This window comes from Pimephales promelas, chromosome 8 (genome assembly GCF_988280905.1).
Source record: "Pimephales promelas chromosome 8, fPimPro1.hap1.1, whole genome shotgun sequence".
Taxonomy (NCBI): domain Eukaryota; kingdom Metazoa; phylum Chordata; class Actinopteri; order Cypriniformes; family Leuciscidae; genus Pimephales; species Pimephales promelas.
This window is the reverse complement of record NC_142776.1, coordinates 6,228,655-6,250,351: the sequence shown is the minus strand read 5'-3', so window position 1 is coordinate 6,250,351 and position 21,697 is coordinate 6,228,655. Positions and strand designations below refer to the sequence as shown.

The following is a 21,697-nucleotide window of genomic DNA, read 5'->3' as shown; positions in this document are numbered from 1 at the left end:
ATACGTTAAAAGAGTAGGTGGTATGGCTTGTAATTCGGAAAAAGGAGGCCTGTTTCTTTGTTTACACGGTGAAATCTGCAGGTATCTGGAACGCCATTTAATGGGATGCACGGTTTCCTCTTCGAGTCGTAAGACAATTTTATGTAAATCATAATTAAGTGTCGTTCAGAGACTCATCTTCAAGATTTAATAGAAACACCTAACATGTTGTGATATTAATAGAGCAGAGCACAGCACATGTGGCCACTTTTTCTTTTGGAGTCATACTTCTCCCTTTGTTGGTGTCTCCTCTGCCTTAAAAAATTAGTTTACATTTTATATGCTTCACATTGTGCACTTTCAATACTTTATTTACTTCACAGTTACTACAGAATACACACAAGAACACTGAACTGTACTGTTATCGCAAATGAAAGATTGTCAGAAAAGGGAGAGATTGTGTCAATGAAAAGGATGCACTGAGTGGAACAAACCAAGCTGACAGCCCATTAGTCTGTGCAGACAATTAGATTATTGTTTGAGTGTGTTCATGTTAGTCAGCACTGAGAGAATCAGAGATGGATGGATGAGAATTGCTGGGTTACTAGAGTTTAGACAACCTCCTCAGTAGTCACTTGTGCAGCAAACATTAGTGTTCAGGTCTCTGCGTCAGTTCATGAGGGATCTTTCTGGGAGGTCACGGCATATCCCATCCCCTGGTTTTATCAGAGTGCAAACATGGATTTTTAGGAGCTGATCTACCCCAAACAGACATTGGATAAGGAGCAGCTTCCACTGTGAGTAGCTCATCCTGTGTTTCATGTGAATAAACTTTAAAATAACGATTTATTCCATGATTGTTCCACAGTCCAGCAAGTAGAAGCTCCATACTATGGATGTTAAAGTTGGATTATATGCCTGACATGTGTCTGCAGCTCTTGGAGGAAGTTGGCTTGTGATTCTGGTGGAGGATGAGGTCGTCTCTGGTGGTGTCTGGGGGAGAGAAGGGTCTGCGGGCACGACTGGGACGAATGAGGCATCTGCTGTGCCAGACTGGGCATCATGTGGATGTGCAGATGGATGAGGAGCCTGGTGTTTGGCTCAGGAGCTTCCATCTTTTGGACCTTGAGGAACACTGTGAGGTCAGTGCTGATGGTGATCCATTGACAATTGCATTTGCTTTTAGTGCATGCTTTTATCGGAGAAACTGCTGCTGTATAAATATCCAAAGCTGGCTAGCAATGAGCTATAGGACAGAACAAGTGTAAAGCAGGCAACTGTATATCCATCCCTTCTAACTCTTTGATGAATATTTGTCGATATGAAAAATTGTTGTCAGCTTCACTTTTGTTGAATGTTACACAACCATTCAAAACTTTGGGGTCAGTACAATTTTACAAGACATTAATGCCTTTATTATGCGAGAATGCAATTTATTATGTCAAAGTAATGACATTTATAATGTAAAAAATGTACGCTTTTTTATATTCATCAAAGAATTACCAGGTTTTCCATGCAAATATTAAGCAGCACAACTTTTTTCCAACAATGATCATAATAAGAAATGTTTCTTCAGCAACGAATCAGCATATTAGAATGATTTCTGAAGGATCATGTGACACTAAAGAGTAAAAATGAATCTTTGCATTCAAAAGAATAAATTACATTTTAAAATATACTCAAATAGAAAACATGTATTTCAAATTGTAATAATATTTCACAATAACTTATTTTGATTAAATAAATGTTGCTGTAAACATTTAAATATTGAGAGCAGTCAGAATTATGGGTAAGGGTCAACGTGGTTTTAGGTGTAGCATCTCAATCCTGAATGGTTAGAAATTATTTACATGATCAGTCGACTGTAGTAAACAACATGGATCATAGGTTAAAATTAAACTGGCTTTGACATCCTTAGCACATGCTGTCCGAACAAAGTGTCTTTCAATACAGTGTACTTGAAAATACCAGCAGTTGACAATCCATCACCAACACGCAAACTAAAAGTTATTACCCCGACCAGAATCTTACTAAGCATGTCAGAAATGAAAAGTATTTTAGCAATGGTGGCATATAAGCTTTTTTTCGTGTTTGTTAGCTATTTAACCTGGTGTTCAGACTGTTTTGCACCATGGAATTGGATGGTAAAACAAAATATTTAAATAAATAAAAATGTATTTAAAATTATGTAATGATCTGTTTGTTGGAGTGTGTGAATCAGCACACATCAGCATGTGACTTCTGTCTTATTAATGTATTGTTGGTGGATATGCATAAATACTTTTAGCATGATTGTGGTCTGTCAATAAGAGTTCAGTATAGTGTGTGTGTCACCCATTGTTGTGTTGTATATGGGGTGGGCTTTTTGTAGGACACCGCACATTCACAGATCTACGTCAGAGGGAACAGACAGACATTAATGAACTCACTGTACCCAGAAACCAACAATTTGCTCATTGTCTCATTGTGTGTATGGGGTTTGTTAAAGGGTATCTTATAAGATGTTCACCCTCATTCATCTAAGGATCTGCATAGTGTTGTCTGAGTCATTTGTACTATTCCTGGATAAAACGGGATTCGGTATTTGCCAGTTGATCAGGACAACTTTGAGATTTTAGATTAAAGTTAAACCTTGACATAAACAATGACACATGACGTAAAAGGAATTACATAGGATTTTCTCTTGTTCTCAGACTTTTGGGCCCCTCTTTAAATTACAAAGGGAAAAATAAAAATAAGTATTTTTATGTTTAAATTCATGTATAGATAGTTGCTACTTGTAACTTTGAATACATTTAGTTTGATTCCCCAAAATCTCTGTCTTTTTGTTTTGCCCAAAATTCTCCAAAAACTCTCTGAAATAGACACTTGAAATTATAAATCCTTCTTTAACTATTAAATTAGCTATGCAATTTTGCTTGGTAAACTGATGGGACTGGACACACAACCTAATTAATATTCATAAGTCAAGCCTTCACCATAGTATGATTCGATGATCTTCATACTATGGTGAAGTATGAAGTACACGTCATATAGACGCATTTATCTACGTAGAGAGACCAACCCACTGCACTTTAAAGCACTGTACATGTGCAGTGTGCTATTTAGACAGCTAAAAAACAAAACTCCAACATAATAATAATAATAATGATAATCCTTTTCTTGGGTCACAGACTTCAGAAAGCATATTTTTAATTGATGATAAATGTAGTCGTTATGAAATTAACAGTAAGTTGACTATCTTCACTTCACTGGAGTTTTTGATTAACTTAAACCGAACTTCGCAAAGTTATTCATTCCCTGCAGCTCTTATAGACACCATGACAGTCAACTTTAACACCAGCTGACCAAGGAATAAAGTTTCCAAAGTTTTTGCTGCGCTAATGGAAAGTGCGACCGCTTACACTGCTTGATCGTACGGCTGAAGAACAGAGACCATGGGGAAATGGGAGTTCACAATGGTAAGCCACTTTATTCAGTTACGCTATTTTATTGAGGACAATAAGTCTGTTGAATGTGATTTTAAGAAACTGGAATGACTAAAGAGAAATAACTTTCAGCATCAGACTGGGAAACGCGTGTTGTTGGACAGTGTGTCGCGCGGAGTTGAGTCAGTCGGGTTTTTCTCCTCACTTGAATGCTGTAGATGCTGTATTTCCGGTTCTTTCTTTCTGGACATATCACTTCTTTATCTTGTCACTGACCAAAACTAAGTGGTTTTACAATTAGATGCGATATTGGCTTTAGGAAAGCGATTAATCAGCTGTCGACATAATGAGGGCTCAGGGGAGGGTGTGGTGCAGGTCAAGTTTCCCTCAGGAGTCTCACAATAGAACAGATATTGTGTTTGTTCTCAGTCAGACCCACATGTAGATTGAAGATGTGTTGCATGTGTTCTGTTTAACAGTTTCAGCTTTCCCTCTCCCATCATCCCCTGTGTTTTGTTCCATGGCACAGTTTAAAAGGAGACACGGACTTTGCCTTGTAAAAAAGCTCTCTGTTTTGCTTGACTGCAGTTTCTGGGAACAATGCACTTGTGATTTTCACAACAATTCATGTGTTGGTTAGAGGAATAGTTAGACAGACTGCCCTTGGGTTACTTGGAAGCACAACCTTTTCCAAATGTGTGGTTTTTGTACATTATGTATATTCTGAGATATTGATAGAGCTATTGCCACAAAGAAATGTAGAACAAAACAATATTGAAGTGAAAATCAATATTTTTTATGTTCACCACTTGGCTTGTGACAGCTTACTTATTTTCCATGTCACACATATATTAAATACAGATTTGTTTTTCTGATGTTGCTATTAAAGACCCACTTAAATGATGAAAATAATCTAAATATATACATTTTAATAATATATTTTTTTAATTACTTAAAGAAATTAGGTAACAATTTTTTATGCCCCCTTATTGAACTAATGTATGAAAAAAACACAAAAGGTGTATTTTTAAGATTCACCTCCTTCTGTCAGGTCATAGTAGAAGTGTTTTTGTTACAAATAGAATTTTTGTTTCTCTTAAAGTTCATATAGCCTACATTATGTTCAAAAGTTTGGGATCAGTCATTTTTCAAGTATGTACAGTAAAACTGTAATATGGTGAAATAATCATTTTAATAACTGTTTTCTATTTTAATATATTTTAAAATGTCATTTATTTATGTGATGTCAAAGCTGAATTCTCAGCATCAGCGTCTGATTTGATGCTCGAGAAACATTTATATTTATTATTAATGTTAATTTTCTGTAAACTGTGATAAAAAATCACAATTCTGTGATTAATAGAAACTTCAAAAGAACAGAATTTTTTAAAATAGAAAAGTTTTGTAACATAAATGTCTTTACTGTGACTTTTGAAATTTTAATGCAAAGTAAAAATATAATTTTTTTTTACTGAACTCACACTTCTGAATGGTTGTCTATTATTTTGTGTACAATTAAATTAATGTGGTTACATGTGGTTTTACAGCTAATGTCATTATTTTGATAAATCAAAAAGGAAATCGAATAGACTTTAAGAATATTTTAGTACAATCTGTTATTGATTTCAATGAGTAAATGTTCGTGTCCTGTGTCTCAAGAATCAGTGACCGAAGACACCATTATGCAAATATGTTCTCAAGTGAGTTGTTATGAGTTCATCTAATGCTGGTCACATCTGAATCAGTCAACAATCAGCCCAACAACAACCCTTCTTGTTCTGAAAGAGAAAACACTGGACTTAATTACTCCAGTGTGTCACACAGTCTGTCTTTGTTTAAGCCCCATATGTTTTGTTTTTTATTCGCCCACAGCTGTTTTTCATTCAGGGATGGTTTTTGCTTTGCAAATAACCGTGGTTTCATTTTACCACCAGGGAGGATTTTTGTAAGTAATTTTTGTTTGAGTATTTTTGGTATCAACTAGGTTTTCCACAATGATTTCTCCTCTTTCCCTAAAAAATTAAAATGGCTTCTTTTGTGGACATCGTTCAACAGTGGTGTTACTGTTACCGTAAAAATGTTTGGTGGATTTGATTATAGCATAATCTGTGTTTTACATATTTTGTTGAGAAAGCATCTGCTGAGAACATAAATGCAATATACAATGTATTGTCTTCTCAAGCCAGTGAAGATAATGTGTAGTCACTCTTCCTGACTTGTAATTTGGATAACAATTTGCCTGTTTTTTCCATAAACTGTTTTGTATATTTCCTCCTAGACACATGAAATGTTAGGTCAATGCTTTGTATACATTGTTTTTGTTTGTTTTTTCATTTGAAGACCTACATTTCATTGTATTTTACTGCAGAAACAGGACAAGTCCACTACAGTTCTGCTTTTTGTTTCTTTTCTTCTAAAATCTCATGACATGCTGCGGTTTCAGCATAGAATTTTATGATGGCTCTGTCTTTGTTAAATAGCAATGCAATTGGCATCATATCAAGTTTTACAATGTGTGCATATTTTTTTTCCATTAGTCTGCTGCAAATTCAACATTCATTTAGTTTATCCTGATGATCTGTTTTCCAGGACCCAGTGCAGGAGTGGGGAGAGGAGGTGGAAGACGGGGCCGTCTACGGGGTCACTCTTCACCGAGAACCCATCCAACCCTCAGCTGACGCCGCTGAGAACGATTCTGCCTTTGGCTTCATGCAGTACCGCACGCTGAAGGTCCGCAGGCTTAAAGCAGCCACTCTGGAGCGTCTTGTCACAGAATTGGTGAACCCAGAGTGCCCTGACCCAGATTACACGCAAATCTTCCTTTCCACCTACAGAGCCTTTACCTGCACAAATACTCTCATAGAACTCCTGTTTCAAAGGTGAGCACAGACTTTCAATGTAAGAGTTTAGTGGTCAGGGGCATTAAGCTAACATTAACACTACCGTTCAAAATTTTAGCGTCAATACGATTTTTTTTTAAGTTAATGCTTTCATTCAGCAAAGATTCATCAAATTGATAAAGTGATAGTGAGGAGATTTTTTTTAAACTTTCTGTTCATCAGAGTAAAAAAATACCTAGAAAATATTAAGCAGCATGACTGTTTACAACGTTAATAAAAAATGTTTTATAAGCCGCAAATCAACATATTTGAATTATTTCTATGGAGGCTTGTTTCCGCCATAGAATGAAAAATAAAAAAGGTAAATGCGACTTTTCATCTCACAATTCTGACTTTTTTTCTCACAATTCTGACTTTAGTTCTCAAAATTGCGAGATGTAAAGTCAGGATTGTGAGATATAAAGTCAGAATTGTGAGATATAAAGTCAGAATTGCGTGATATAAAGTTGCAATTGCGAGATATAAAGTCAGAATTTCGAGATATAAAGTCAGAATTGCGTGATATAAAGTCAGAATTGCGTGATATAAAGTCAGAATTGTGTGATATAAAGTCGCAATTGCGTGTTATAAAGTCAGAATTGCGAGATATTAAGTCAGATTTGCATGATATAAAGTCGCTATTGCGTGGGATAAAGTCAGAATTGCGAGAAACAAAGTCAGAATTGCATGATATAAAGTCGCAATTGCGTGGTATAAAGTCAGAATTGCGTGGTATAAAGTCAGAATTGTGTGATATAAAGTCAGAATTGCGTGATATAAAGTCAGAATTGTGTGATATAAAGTCGCAATTGCGTGATATAAAGTCAGAAGAATTATGAGTTATAAAGTCAGAATTATGAGATTTAAACTATTCTGATGGGGAAAAAGTTCTCAGAATTTGATGTCAGAATTGTGAGATAAAAAGTCGCCATTTTTCGCAAACTCCCTTTTTTTTAGAATTGTGACTTTATATCACAAAATTCTGACTTTATTATATCTCGCAATTGCGACTTTATTTCTCACAATTCTGACTTCATATCTCGCAATTATTTATTTATTTTTTATTTTTTATTCAGTGGTGGAAACAAGCTTCCATAGATTTCTGAAGGATCATATGGCACTGCACAATTTCATAACATTACTGTTTTTCCTGTATTTTTGATCAAACAAATGCAGCATTGGTAGGCATAAAATACTTTTTTCACAACCATCTGATACCAAACTATTAAACGATAGTGTATTTAAAAAAAAAAAAAAGTTTTTCTACCCAAATTGACATTATGAACCCTCATTTCACTTTGCATTCTAGATTAAGGTGGGAAGAAAAACTATATTCAAATGCATTTGCTACAAAACGTAAAGTTTCTCCCGGAAAGGCAACCATTTTGTAGGCAAATGCAATTGTTTTTGCATTTTCCGTTAGAGATCATTAAAAATAGATCTCCCCCAACTCATATTTTTATCATCACCTTTGATAAACTTGTTTCTTTAGGGGCTCTCTATGATTTAATAATTTAAATCATAACTTATAATTCAATTTCTACTAAGGAATAAGCCTTATATTATAATAATTGCGTGGTTTTATCTAAAACGCACTTTTTTAGACATAATTAAAACTAATTAATACTGAACCTGCCAGCTTCCACCTTATCAATGACATCAAGTCAGTTTTGACAAGGCTATCTCTCATGTACGGTATTTAAATATGATATTTACTCTGCTTACGTAGGGCTCAGTGACCGTGAACATTCAAATGAAGAGGGAAGCCCAAATTTCCAATTTCATTGTGAGAGGCTAAGTGTTTCCCATGAGACACATGATGACTGTGGCAGTATGATAGTCACACCATACATATCAGTGATCCAGTGGAATGGAGGAGAACACCTCACATTGTAGAACAGGTTTCACTTGACTAGTCAGAGGCGTCAGAAGCTCTTTTGTTGAACATCGAGTACTCTTTGTCTTCTGTTGAAGCATAAATAAAGGCATTAGGCCTTGAAAGAGCACTTGTGACACATTTGTGTTAAAACCATGAACAGAAATTGTTGCAATGTTCAGAATCCTTAAGCGTCTTTGAAGGGTTTTAGGAATGTTTTGATTATAAACTTTGGACTTATTTATTTGTCTCTGTAGAGAGGACATGGTCGCCAATCTGGACAACAGTGTCTCTGTCAGGAGGTAAGGTGAATCTCCAGAAACGTCCTGGTAGTCTTGATTCTGATCAGTTTGTTATATTCTGTGGTCAAATAGGCAGTGGTGTTCAATCCTACTCATGCAGGGCCACTGTCCTGATGAATTCAGCTCCAACCCCAGTTAAACACACCTGAACCAGCTAATCAAGGTCTTACTTGGCATACTAACACCGTGTGTTGGAGCTAAACTGTGCAGGACTGTGGTCCTCCAGGACCAAGTTTGGACACCCCTGATGTAAACCTTGACACTGTGATCTTCCCTGAAGGGTTTATTTTGTAATAACAACCGGGTGGATGTAAATTATCACGCTTGTTACATGACTACTTGCCACATAATATTGATTTGAGAAGAAACCGTTTTAAAATCTAACTAGAGAAAACTAGCCTGGGAAAACCCAAACAACTTCCAGCAAATTTAGATTTGCTCTGAAAGTTAGTCTGGCAAAGAGCTCATTCAAGCCCATTTCCAATCCGTCGAAATCGAGGCACCAATCAGAAACGTTGGGGCGGGATTTACACGATGACGCTGGGATTTTGTAGCCTACATTACATAAATGGATGCCGCCGTCGAACATCACTCGTTCGAATCAGCTATCGCGTCTGTTTTATGCAATTTGAACGTTTCCTTTTTGTTAAAAAACAAGCAAAGAACAACACTCGGAGATGTTTCTGCATACGTCATCTCCTTCATCGCTCTGATTGGTTTTAGGTCTATCCCCGACGTCCATTGGTGACACCCCTCTGGAAATGATTTGTCTATGATGCTTTGCCAGACCATAACTCAGTTACAACTGAGAATGGTCTGGTTTTAACCAGGCTAAGAGAGAAAGTGTCCGAGGTGTGATACGAGAAACATGAAAAAAGAGCCAGCCTCAATTACCCGTACGAGCGATCGTGATTATACAGCATTTCAACAGCAATTATGGAGGAATCTCTGACCTCAGAATACCGTGACTAACCAGAATCAAGCATTTCAGAGAGCCATGTAATATTGTTTTATAATTACCTTTGAATTAAAGTTTTGAAACTGGTTTTTCATCTGGGTTAACCCTAAATCCATAAGCTTCAATAATTGGTATGAAACAATAAGGTGCTAACAAAGCGTGTGTGTATGTAGTTCTCTGCCCTGTCTGATCCGGCTGTGGTTAGACGAATATCACGAGGACCTTCGGGACTCTCCGGATCAACAGGCTCTCCGGCTGCTCTGTGTTCATCTGCGTCATCGCCTTTGTTTCAGACGTCTGGTTAATCAAGCCGATGCTCTTCTCAGAAAATTTCAGACTGAAGGCAAGCCTTGAAATATGGCTAATTTAGCTTTTATGCACATACACCCCAAAAATCAGTGCTAAATAACTTCTTATGGATCAACAGACAAGCACATGGGTACATCAGTAGAAGCCAGTGCTGCAGCCCTAGAGAGTCCAGAAACTAAACACACCATGGACAGACGGGACACAGAAGAGATGGGGGATGTACTGGCCTTCCCAGCTCAAGACATAGCTGAGCAGCTCACAATATTAGATGCTGTAGGTGTCTAGTTTTTCACACTGAGGCTAGTTTTTTATTTGTGGCCTACTTTTACTCATCTATTTCCATTTCTTTCTCAGGAACTCTTTGTCAAAGTGGTTCCGTTTCACTGCCTCGGCTGCATTTGGTCTCAAAGGGACAAGAAAGAGAACCGGAATCTAGCGCCCACGGTCCGTGCCACCATTGCCCAGTTCAATGCCGTCACTAACTGCGTTATCACCTCTCTGCTGTGCCCTTCTGCCACATCCTCTCCCGGCTCCCCATCCTGCGCTCGTAGCAGCCCTACACACAGGGCAACGATTATTGAGAAGTGGATCTCTGTGGCTCAGGTGTGTATTAGGCTCAAAACATCTTTAGATCTGTAGAGCAAAACATCCATTAAACTGCAGAACAGGCTCGCAAATTTTCCATTTGTTTCATGCCACAAATATTAAGATCACCTTTCAAAAGAAGAAAAACAAAAACGTGATCAAATGCAAGTTTTGGGCACTGGAAACAGCGGAAAAACACTTACCCCTATTTTCACACACAGGGTTTAAACCTAATCCTAGGCTAAAATGCATTTTTGAGCTGTTTTAACTGAAAACACCTTGCATATCTTATGAATATGTCAGTGCCATTGTTTTGTCTCAAGATGCACTTAGTGTTTGATTGCAGTAGTGTTTTTTTTCTAAGGCATGTTTATAAAAGCTACTTAAATGTCCTAATCCTGGCTTAATCTAAGCCCTGTCTGTGACACCAGGCCTTAAAGTGTGTAAATGTACTAAAACTGTGATATTATAAGATCAAATTCTGTTTACACCTTATTGATGATGCATAGTATATGCAGATGAGCCTGGCATCTTCTTTATAATGGTTCTCTGTGTAAAAACGCTTAAGGGGAAACTGTTGCATTTATATTCTGGGTTCATCTGCTTGCTTGTACATAGTATGCATAATCAATAAGGTTCATATTGAATTTGTTTTTTTTAATATCACTGTCTCACTACATTAGTATTTGGTTAAAAGCTGGTAAAAATAACTGGCAGGAGGAATGGAGGAAAACCCTCATTTGCCCTCTAGGTGGGTGTTCCTATAAGGGTGTGACATCATGTGAAAACTATGAAAAAGCAATTATGTTTAAATGCATGATTGCATTCTGAAATGTATCGGAGTGCAAATCATTATGGTTTTTTTTTTTTTTTGCACAGTTTTCACAAAGAGCACTATGATCGGCATTAGGAGGAGACACTCATACACTTAAAAATGAATTGAAAAAAAAATTGGATACAGTAATACAAATAAATGTGAATTGAGTTGAACACTCTGCTAAAGTTACTGTCGTGACAGAGCTACAGTTTGAAGAGAATCTTGCAGAGCAAGAATAATTGAACTGTTGACTTGAATTTTAATGGCACAGGCATTTAAAGATAATTTTATCATTTTGTCTTGGTGCTTGTTTGATCCAGTGTATTTGTTAAGTTAATATATCTTCTTTAAGCTGATTTGTTCTTCTATGACAGGAGTGCCGTCAGTTGAGAAACTTCTCCTCTCTAAGAGCCATCTTATCTGCTCTTCAGTCTAACGCTGTCTACCGGCTAAAGAAAACATGGGCGGCAATCAGCAGGTGCTTTCTGATCCTGACATCCTGAAACAGCCATTAAACCTGTTGTGAAATGTTAAGCACACAGTTTGCTTAATACATAGTAGTAAATGTATATCCATAAAATGTGCAATTTCAGGGAGAATATGACTGCCTTTGATCAGCTGTGCGACACCTTTCCCGACGAGAACTGTGTGCTGATCAATCGAGAGATCCTTGTAGAGGTACGTTTCACAGGTTTGCCTGTTTTAAATCTGTTGTCTACCCTAATCTTGTAAAAAGTTTGACGTACACTTCCATTAAAACATTTGGGCTCGGTATGAAATTTTTATTATGTTTAAAAAATATATATTTTAGTTTGCTATTTTATAATGTAATTTACTCCAGTGAAGCAAAGCTGATTTTTCAGCATCATTACTCGAGACCTAAGTGTCTTATTATCCAGCCCGTTCTCATCCCAAGACGTCATCTAACTGACGCTTTTGACCATACGTCAACATCCGACATCTAAGTGACGCCTAAAGGTAAAGCGTCAGTTAGATGACGCCCTAGGATAGCATCATCTAACTGACGTTAAAGGGTGCCCTAAAACGTCGGATGTTGACGTATGGTCAAAAGCATCAGTTAGATGACGTCTTGGGATGAGAATGTGTTGTATTATCCCCTCAGAAATCATTCTAATGTGCTGATTTGCTGCTCAAGAAAAACTTCTTACTATTATCAGTGATTTAATAGAAAGAACAAAAGAAAAGCATTCATTTGAAATAGAAATCTTGTGTAAAATTATAAATGTGTTTACTGTCGCTTTTGATTAATTTACTTAGTCCTTAGTGAATAAAAATATTAATAACTGTCCCAAAAAAAAAAATTTCATCAATATCTAACACTTTGGACTTCAATGTGCAAACAGGTGCCTCTAATGATTTAACATTATGAGTAAGAGCTGATAGCACTGTTGAATCTCTGATAAGATTATGAAGTGATCTCAGCATGGCTGCTTTTATGCCCTTTTTACTATCTTAAAAGATGCTACCTAGCAACATTTAATATTTTCCACAGCCCCTTTCACTCTAGCTTGCATGCAAAGACTAAATCAATAGGGGCTGGAGGAAGATGAGGTTAAAAAAATGCAGAATCATGCTGTAGGCAAAGATACCATTAAGGAGGCAAAACATCCCACAATGTTCTGCTGTGTTTAATGTATAACAAACAAAACATTAATTGTTGTTAACTATGGTGGTGGCTCGTAGTAGTCTGCCCCACTTCTCTTTAACCTTAATCTTTATCATGTTCTGTAAATGGGCTTAATCTTGAATTGTGGCATCTCTTCGGGTGTGGGATATTGGCTTTGTGTGCCTTGTAAAGTGATTTATGTAAATGTTTTTTTAAGTGCATCTTATGCTCGGTTATGCTTATCTAAATCAGAGTTTCGGGCTGTTTGCATTTCCAATACCAAATGTCCCCTTATCTATTTATTTGTGATTGATTTAGGAAGAAAACCAGTCAGCAGAGGTAGACACTCACTCTGCACCAAAGTCTCCCAGACTTAGTCCTACATCAAAGCACACGGTAAGATTCACTAGAGTCGCTTTAAGAATAACAAGGCCCTGCTGAATGTTGTGCATTTGTCTTATTTAAGGTCACTGGCACAACTTGCTTTTAAAAGATCATTAAGCTGATGTTGCAAACTGTAGTTGTAAAACTACCCTGTTTTGGATGTATGCTTCTGCACCAGATAATTTGATTCAAGTAATTTAATCTTCAAAATGAAAATGTGTCTAAATGTGAATCTGCCAGCTCATTAATTAAAACACTCAAAAGGGTATTACCATAATGTCAGCCGACACAGTATGATGGAGTAAAGTTTATCATTAGTAAAGGTTCATCAATGGTGTGTTCATCTAAGTAAGATATTTATACTTGATGACGTATACTTGAAAAGATGTGTGTGCATTTAAGAGGAAAATTTAATTGAAAACAGTTTGTGGATTCATGTTTAAATATAGTATACAGTACCATTCAAAAGTGTGGTGTCAGTAAGATTTTCTTTTTTTTTAAAGAAATTAATATTTTTTTATTTAGCAAGGATGCATTAAATTGACCAAAAGTGACTGTAAAGACTTTTAAATTGTTACAAAAATTCTATTTTAAATGAATGTTTTCTTCATTACAGAATTCTGAAAAAAATATTTTTACAACATTGATGTCAATAAGAAATGTTTGTTGCACAAAATCAGCATATTAGAATGATTTCTGAAGGATCATGTGACACTGAAGACTGCAGTAATGTTGCTGAAAAGTCAGCTTGCCATCACAGGAATTAAATATTAAAATAGAAAATATTTCACAATATTACTATAATGTTTTTAATCAAATAAATGCAGCCTTGGTGATCATAAGAGACTATTTAATAGTGTATTTTTGTCTGACAGAACCCCCCCAACGGTGAGGTGCCGTACCTGGGCACTTATCTGACAGTTCTCACCATGTTGGACACGGCACTAAGTGATAATGTACAGGTGAGAATTGTTTTTTGACCTTAATTCATGTCACAGACAGTGTTTTCAATTTCAGTTCCCACTCTGAAGTTTTTTTGTTTTAAAGATAACTCTCCTCTTTGTGCTCACAGGGAGGTCTCATCAACTTTGAGAAGCGTAGAAAAGTGAGTACAATTGTCTTAAATATTGTTTTAGTGAAAAGAAGCTCACTAGGTTTTGGTCCAGAGCTAGCGTTCACGCATGGCGTTCTGTGTCTCCATTCCTTTCTGTATTCAGGAGTTTGAGATTCTGTCTCAGATCCGGCAGCTGCAGGCTTCATGTGCTCAGTACACTCTACAATCACATCCTCATATCATTTCCTGGATCAACAGCTGCATGCCCCTTACTGAACAGAAGAGGTGAGGCGCCGCTTGCACATTCTGATGATCATTCTCAGTGCGATCATTTCCTTGCTAAGAATGTTGGTTTAGATTAAAAAGAAATGACTTTGTTAAGGCAGAGTACTTCATCTCAGCATCTCAGATATTTACATATCAATAGTCAACAGTCTTTCTTTCTCATCAGTTATGAGTTGTCAAGAGAGCTGGAGCCACCAGTTGACCCCTGTCCAGGCTCTCCCAACCACTGGAGCCACCGGCTCATCTCCAAGAAACTGACCTCGTGAGTGTTGTTATTCACAGTTTCAAAGCATCGGTTTCCATTTTATGGACTCAAGACCCCAATATACTGATGGCATACTGAAGTTTTTCGCCCAGGAGTAAATGGAAGTTTGAAGTACCTTTGCAGCAATATACTGTAAGCGAACATCCCATTGCCACCCACAATGTTGACACTGACAATTTAGATGAATATATAAATATGTGATGTTTTTAATAACAAAATAAACACAACAAAAATGACAGTATACGGCAGTTAAGAAAGCATCTGATCATAAGGATGTGGATATATTTGCACCAGCTCTTTATATAGCATTTGATAGCTTTACAGCATTAAACATGAACAAAACAATGTCAGTGCCACTTTCAATTTGAATTATAACTTCAGTTTGTACTGTAAACAGAAGAAATGTCATACCAGTTCATTCTTCGATTTTGCATGAAGTATATAGGGGCCTTTAGACTCAGACTCGGAAAGTAATTAGACATTTTGCTAACTTGCTTGTTTTATGTGATGTGTTTCTCTTCTGCTCACTGCAGATTGCTGTCTGGCAGTGAGAACGTCTCAAAGAAAACTCTTGCGGATCAGATCAGTGTATCATCCTCTGGCTCCAGTGGCTCAGAGATGGAAGATCTCAGCAGCCCCAACCTCTCACCTCTTGGATACAAAGTACGGGTAACAACAAGCATTAAAAAAAACATGCATGTAGTTGCTACAATATTTTATTCCTTTAATATAAGCTTAGGCTATCAATCGATTAAAAAGGTTAAATCAAAATAATTACATTTTGTATTAATCAGTAGCACACAATGGCATATATATTTGTTGAGAAATTACGTTTTTGCGGCGGATAAAAGCACTGAATTGACAAAATGTGACCGGATATTGATGCTTTTGTAGATGACTATTTTTGTGTATGTGTTTGTACACCAGAGTATTCAAACAAAAATTGTTTTGGGTCATTGAAATGAAGCTAAAATAAAATATAAATATTTGATGAAAAACTATGTAAATGAAATGTAAAATGTGAAAAAATATAAACAAACAAAAAAAATAAGTAATAATAATAAAGTAGTAAAATTAATAAAACTAATACTGAAGCGGAAAAAAGTCAAAATTGTGAGTTATAAACTTGCAGTTGTGAGGGATAAAAGGTTAATTGTGAGTTATAAACTTAGGATTGCAAGAAAAAAAGTCGCAATTATCTTTTTTTATTTTTATTTTGTTGTACTGTGGCACATACAAGCTTCCATACAAAACAGGATTGGCAAAAGAAAACTGAAAATATAAAAATAAAATTCAAAATACAAAATAAGTACTACAGTATTATATTAATAAAACTAAAATCACACTGATGTACACATGCGTCAGACGGATGTCTTTAGCTGTTGCATGACGTCTGTTGTGTTTTCAGTGTCTTTCGGTGGATGTGGGTCAGGGGATATAATTATGTGTTTTCTTTTTTTATTGCATTATTTATTTATTTATAATTAATTAAACTAAATCCCTAGTCGTGAATCTGACAGGCCTAATATAAACACGAAACCTATTTGACCATTTGTTTATACTGTAGCCTTTGGGTTTGAAAACCCATTAAGGTGTTTGTGACTGATTTGTTTCGCCTTAACCTTGCAGTCATATAATTCATGTTTGCACTATCAACAAAGAGCTGTAGTGAGGTTGTTATCTAACACAGTGTATTAGATAACAACACTGCCAGCCTGTGAAGTTTTACATAAATTACTGAAATATTTATCGCTTGCAATCTGTGTTACTAAACACCCAGATTAAAAGTCAGATTCATCTGAATGATTAGGCTTTCTGATGCACCTCATATCGTCACTTGTGCCACTTAAGGGATAGTTCACCCAAAAATTAAATTCTGTCATCATTTGTCACTCTCATTCCATACCTATAAGACTTTCGTTCATCTTCGTAAAAACAAATGAAATCTGATAGCTTTCTGACCCTCCATTGACCGCTTTAAAGGGATAATTTATCTTAATTAAAAAGGTGTGTATGGTTTCCGTCTTTCAGCCGAACACAATCATAGTTACAGTATATTAAATAATATTCTGGGCTCTTCACAGCTTTATAATGGCACTGAATAGTGTCTGAGTTTTTGAAGCTCCAAAAAGCGCATCCATCCATCATAAAAGTAATCCATACGAGCCAGTGATTACAGTATATAAAGTTTTAAATATGGGTAAGTTTCTGACAAAAACCCATCGCTTTGTAAAAAGACATTTATTAACCTACCTGCTTTAAAAACTCAGACACTAGTAAGTGCCATTACAAAGCTGGGAAGAGGCCAGGATATTATTTAATATAACTCTGGTTGTGTTCGTCTGAAAGAAGGAAGTCATATACAGTACACCTAGGATGGCTTGAGGGTGAGTAAATGGGATCATTTTCATTTTGGGGTGAACTATTACTATCTGAAAACCCTGTGCTGTGATCCTAACAGACCTGTTCTCATTGATAATTAGATGTGTTGGGGTAAATAGTCTTTCTCCATCCCTTCATTCACAGTCACAGTCTGTATCCTGTCACGACATCTCATTAGACACACCCACCATCTCTGTGACTCCGCCCACCTCCTTTCGAAGATCCCTACAGGCAGATCTGTCTGACAGCCCCTCGCCTTCTTCATCTGCAACCTCTTCATCATCTTCGTCATCCTCTCCTTCTCTCCAGCTGCACGCTGCCCTTCATCCAATGTACAACAAGCAAGTTGCCGATACTTGTATTATCAGAGTCAGCGTGGAATTTGGGAACAGTGGAAACATTTATAAAAGTATTTTGGTAAGTTTGCTTTAAAGCAGCACTATGTAACTTTTTCAACATTTATAAAAAAAAATTAAAACCCTTGAGATGGTACATCGACTTACAATAGGTTGAATGACAGGTCTGCCATAGCCTGACAGTGTTTGTATCGCTTTTACTGGCACTCTGGCACAAAAAGAACTACAAAATTCGACTGCTTCACGGCATACGCCACTTCCTCAAATTCCGACGCGAGAGCCCAACTAGCGTTTTTTTATTTATTTTTTAACCTCTGTATGTTGTCATGGCTGAAGCAGCAAGTAACCAAGAAGCCAAAGGTTTGTCGGAGGACAGTAGAAAGAGAAAAAGGGAGAGTGGCAAAATAAAAGGCTGGACGAGGATCAATATTGGTCCAGCGTTAGCTCGCTGGCGCCACTCATCCATAGGGAACGCAAAAATGAGCGAACAAGTGATTTTTTTTTTATACTAATACTATTTAAAAAAAATTAATTCGTAATACTACTCCACAAAAACGCAACTAAGTCCCCCGACTCTGGTCCGGTGCGTCAATCTTCCCCCGCCTAGCAAATGTGAAGTGCGTCAGAAACAATTGCTTTCTTTTGAGGGCACTTAACACACTCAAGCATCCCCGTAGAGCCGGGGCAGGCAGCTCGTGCCAGCTCGAGGCGTGAAAGTATACTGATTACTGAGTTTGGTAGGGGCTACATTCTTGCAAGTAAATAATACATGATTAGACGAACAAAATAATCGGTCAGGATAACTATCCAATGTCTGCAGGCTGATAGTCATGTTTTTTACTTATTTTTTTGGTGAAAGTGTCTTGACTAAGGCTATAATGCAAATCGATTTTTCAAATTTGCAGATTCATCTACGGTAGCTTGATATTATAATATTAACGATATGGCTATTATCTACCAACAAACATTGAATTGAATTAGCATATCCATTATGTAAAACAGTAGCCAATAGGTTAACGTTATTATAAAGACGCTGGCTTGTAAACGTGAGCTACACGATCTTTTGACGTTTGAAAAAAAATAAATAAAGCCCATGAAACTATATTCATAAGACATGCTGAAATATATGCCAATGCACCTGGGATGAAGACATTTCAGTCTGCCCAATATGTGAGAACTCCTTCCTTCTGCAGAGTTCGGGGGTATCGCTTGTCAACAAATGCACGCGTGCATTCCCTAGTGCAGTGTTTCCCAACCCTGTTCCTGGCGGCACACCAACACTGCGTGTATTCTTTGTCTCCCTTATCAAAAAACACCTGATTCAACCCATCAGCTCATAATCAGGTGGGTTAATGAGCTGATGGGTTGAATCGGGTGTGTTTGATGAGGGAGACAAAGAAAACACGCAGTGTTGGTGTGCCACCAGGAACAGGGTTGGGAAACACTGCCCTAGTGTAACCATGGCAGATTTTACGACAATAGTAGAAGACAATACTGTTTCCCAACTGTAGGGGGACCCCGAGAGCAAAATTTCAAAGTAACATAATGCTGCTTTAACAGTTGCTGGCTCATGGTCCTAGAATTCTGCTGTCTTCTTTTGGTCTTTATTTTACAGTTTTGGTCTCTTTTTTTTTTCATTTTACAGTTCTTTTAGCAAGATGTCTGTTAATGCTCTTTTTACTCAGTTGTCAGGGCCAGTGATTTCTAAAGTCTTGAAACTGAATCATCTCTTTATCTTTAGATAACCAGTCAGGACAAGACAGCTCAGGTGATTCAGAGAGCACTGGAGAAACACAACTTGGAGGAGATGAACTGCCAGGATTTTAGTCTCACACAAATTCTTTCGAGTGACAAAGGTGAGCTGCTTGATTCTATGTATGACCTTGAAAGAACATTCAAGTATTTTAGTATTATTTCTATATCATTACAGTATCTATTAATATTTTAAAATAGCTGTTATTTTTAACAGGGTTAGTTCACCTAAAAAATCTAATTCTGTCATTAATAACTCAATCACCTGTCGTTCCAAAACCCATAAGACAATCGGTAATTTTCGAAACACAAATGTCCAAATCTTTTGAATGAAATCTGAGCGATTTCTGTCCCTTCATAAAGAGATAAAACTCATTTATATGAATCGAGTGGTTTGGTCCAAATTTTTCTGGACAGATTTGATCGCTTTATATGTTGAACAGATTGAATTTAGGCTTTTATTCACATATTCATCAACTCATACATCAGTTGAGGTAAACGGAAGCTCAAACATGACATGCGAGAACCAATGCGGTTCATTCTCGTGTTACACAGCACCTTTGAGCTTCCGCTAGAAGTTTGATCTCGTGTGTCAAACAGGTTCGGTTGAGCTTCTGTGTATGTTGGCTGTTTATATGTGAATAAAATCCTAAATTTAAACTTTTCATCATTGGGCGATTAAATCTCTTGAGAAAATTTCGGCTAAACTGCTCAATTCATACGGATTAGTTTTACGATCTCTTTTGAAGAGTCAAGGTGATGGTTGTGTAGCTGTCAACAGAGGGACAGAAATCTCCCTTTAGATTTCATCAAAAATATCGAATGAAACTCTTACAGGTTTGGAATGACATGAGGGTGAGTAATTAATGACAAAATAATCATTTTTGGGTGAACTATCCCATTAATTTTAGTTTAAATGTTAGCAATTCTTCTGTTATATTTATTAAGCACTCAATAACATTTACATATGTTTTTTTTATTTTTATTTTTTATTAGAGTTGCTGATCCCAGACAAAGCCAACGTGTTCTATGCCATGTGCACCACTGCCAACTATGACTTTGTGCTTCGTCAGCTTTACAAAAATGTCAGCAGAGTGCCTGGTTCATCCTGGAGTCCTGGAGCTGTGCCGAAGGGAAGCAAGTAACGTGAATGACAACACAACATGGTGGTGTAATACATGAAACTGTGAACGGTGAACAGAGACTACATAACCACACTCACAAAATAGCAAACAAAGAGCTGATGTGGACAACTGCTGAAGAATGCTCAGATAAATTGTAAAACAGACTGAAGGATGCAGAATTGAGTTTTGAAGCACTCAAGTTATGATAATATCTCACTCAATAATGTGTCATTGACTAATAACAAGAAAACCGTAGAATTCTACAACATTTTTAACCCGTTAAAACTGAAGGAAGGAAGACCCAGGGAAGTTGCAATAAAAAGCTGCCAGTTTATTCAAAGATTTTTGCTTTGAAATGGGAGGAAACATCTATATGTAGGTGGATGAACACATTTGTTTTAAATACAACCTACAAATACAAGCTTTAATGTAGCTAATATTCAGTGGTAGGTTAAAGCTGAATAGAAAGATGCATAAAGTGATTTAGGTCATTTTTTTCTAAGTGACTATGTTAAGATAATATATTTTAATATAATTTTAATAAAGATCACATTATTTTAATTGCAATATTTAAATGTTTTCATGCATTTCAGTTTTAGAGTGTTTAATTTAACTTTTATATGTGCACATTAATCTATTTTTGTTTCCTTTCTGCACTTGTTTTTAGTTGTTTTTGATGTGCAATAATCTCAAACCCATCAACTGTTTCAAAAACTTTTTAAACTATTTTTAAGACTTGTAATAATGGAAGATGTTTGTATGATTTGTGGCATTTGTGCCTGATCTTTATCCTAATGAAGGATGCTCGCACTTCATTATCACTTTTAGAAATACTTTTCTTCTTTCTTTTTTTTTTTAAAAGTTGTTTTTCTAGTAGTGTCAAATGAAGTTACTCGTCCATATTGGATATCTTGTGACTTTCTGAGCAAATGCATTTTGGAGAACTGAAGAGCACTGGGTGCACTAGATGAATCTCATTGACTTTGTATGTGTTTTGTGAAAGTTAAAGTAAGTTAGTTGCTGAAGTCTGTGAAAAGTAAGTGCTTGGTCTGTGTGGAATAGTTTGCTGCCTGAATGGTGGTGCAGCTGTTGTCTCTTGGAAAACTGTAAGTGTTTTTTGCCAAATGGAAGAGGGTCTGAATCAGCATTAAAAGCGCACATTTGCTGTTTGCACAGAAAGCCACAATTCCTGACTGAAATGTGTGTCTGTCTTTGTGTAATTAAAAAAATAATTTGGCATTTTGTTGTGTGTTTTATTTTATTATTTAAAATAATACATTCATACAATTGCTTCTATTTATGATCATTCCATAAGTTCCGGTCAATATCTTTTGT

The 21,697-nt window shown here is 36.5% G+C and overlaps 1 protein-coding gene across 4 annotated transcripts; it reads left to right on the top strand.

Moving 5' to 3' along the window:
- Positions 1-83: 83 nt before the first annotated feature.
- rgl3a (ral guanine nucleotide dissociation stimulator-like 3a) lies at positions 84-21,599 on the top strand. Of its 4 annotated transcripts, none has more exons than XM_089133797.1 (18): positions 84-776; positions 915-1,121; positions 5,997-6,286; positions 8,420-8,464; positions 9,596-9,765; positions 9,850-10,004; positions 10,086-10,334; positions 11,508-11,611; positions 11,727-11,811; positions 13,079-13,156; positions 14,020-14,106; positions 14,217-14,249; positions 14,362-14,483; positions 14,650-14,745; positions 15,282-15,411; positions 17,275-17,547; positions 19,228-19,342; positions 20,235-21,599. In XM_089133797.1, the coding sequence occupies exons 2-18, from the start codon at positions 951-953 to the stop codon at positions 20,381-20,383; spliced, it is 2,352 nt and encodes a 783-aa protein (XP_088989923.1). In that variant the 5' UTR covers positions 84-776; positions 915-950; the 3' UTR covers positions 20,384-21,599. The 4 variants fall into 4 exon arrangements, with proteins under 4 accessions (XP_088989923.1, XP_088989922.1, XP_088989924.1 ...); XM_089133796.1 differs by having other exon boundaries at positions 15,282-15,417; XM_089133798.1 differs by lacking the exon at positions 13,079-13,156 and having other exon boundaries at positions 15,282-15,417.
- The last annotated feature ends 98 nt before the right edge of the window (positions 21,600-21,697 follow it).

Bases quoted from the DNA above. Each gene is read 5' to 3' on its own strand.
- rgl3a (XM_089133796.1), top strand. From the start codon at position 951: ATGAGGTCGTCTCTGGTGGTGTCTGGGGGAGAGAAGGGTCTGCGGGCA. The intron at 8,465-9,595 runs GTAAGGTGAATC...GTGTGTATGTAG, and splicing joins AACAGTGTCTCTGTCAGGAG to TTCTCTGCCCTGTCTGATCC. The intron at 15,418-17,274 runs GTAACAACAAGC...CTTCATTCACAG, and splicing joins CTCTTGGATACAAAGTACGG to TCACAGTCTGTATCCTGTCA.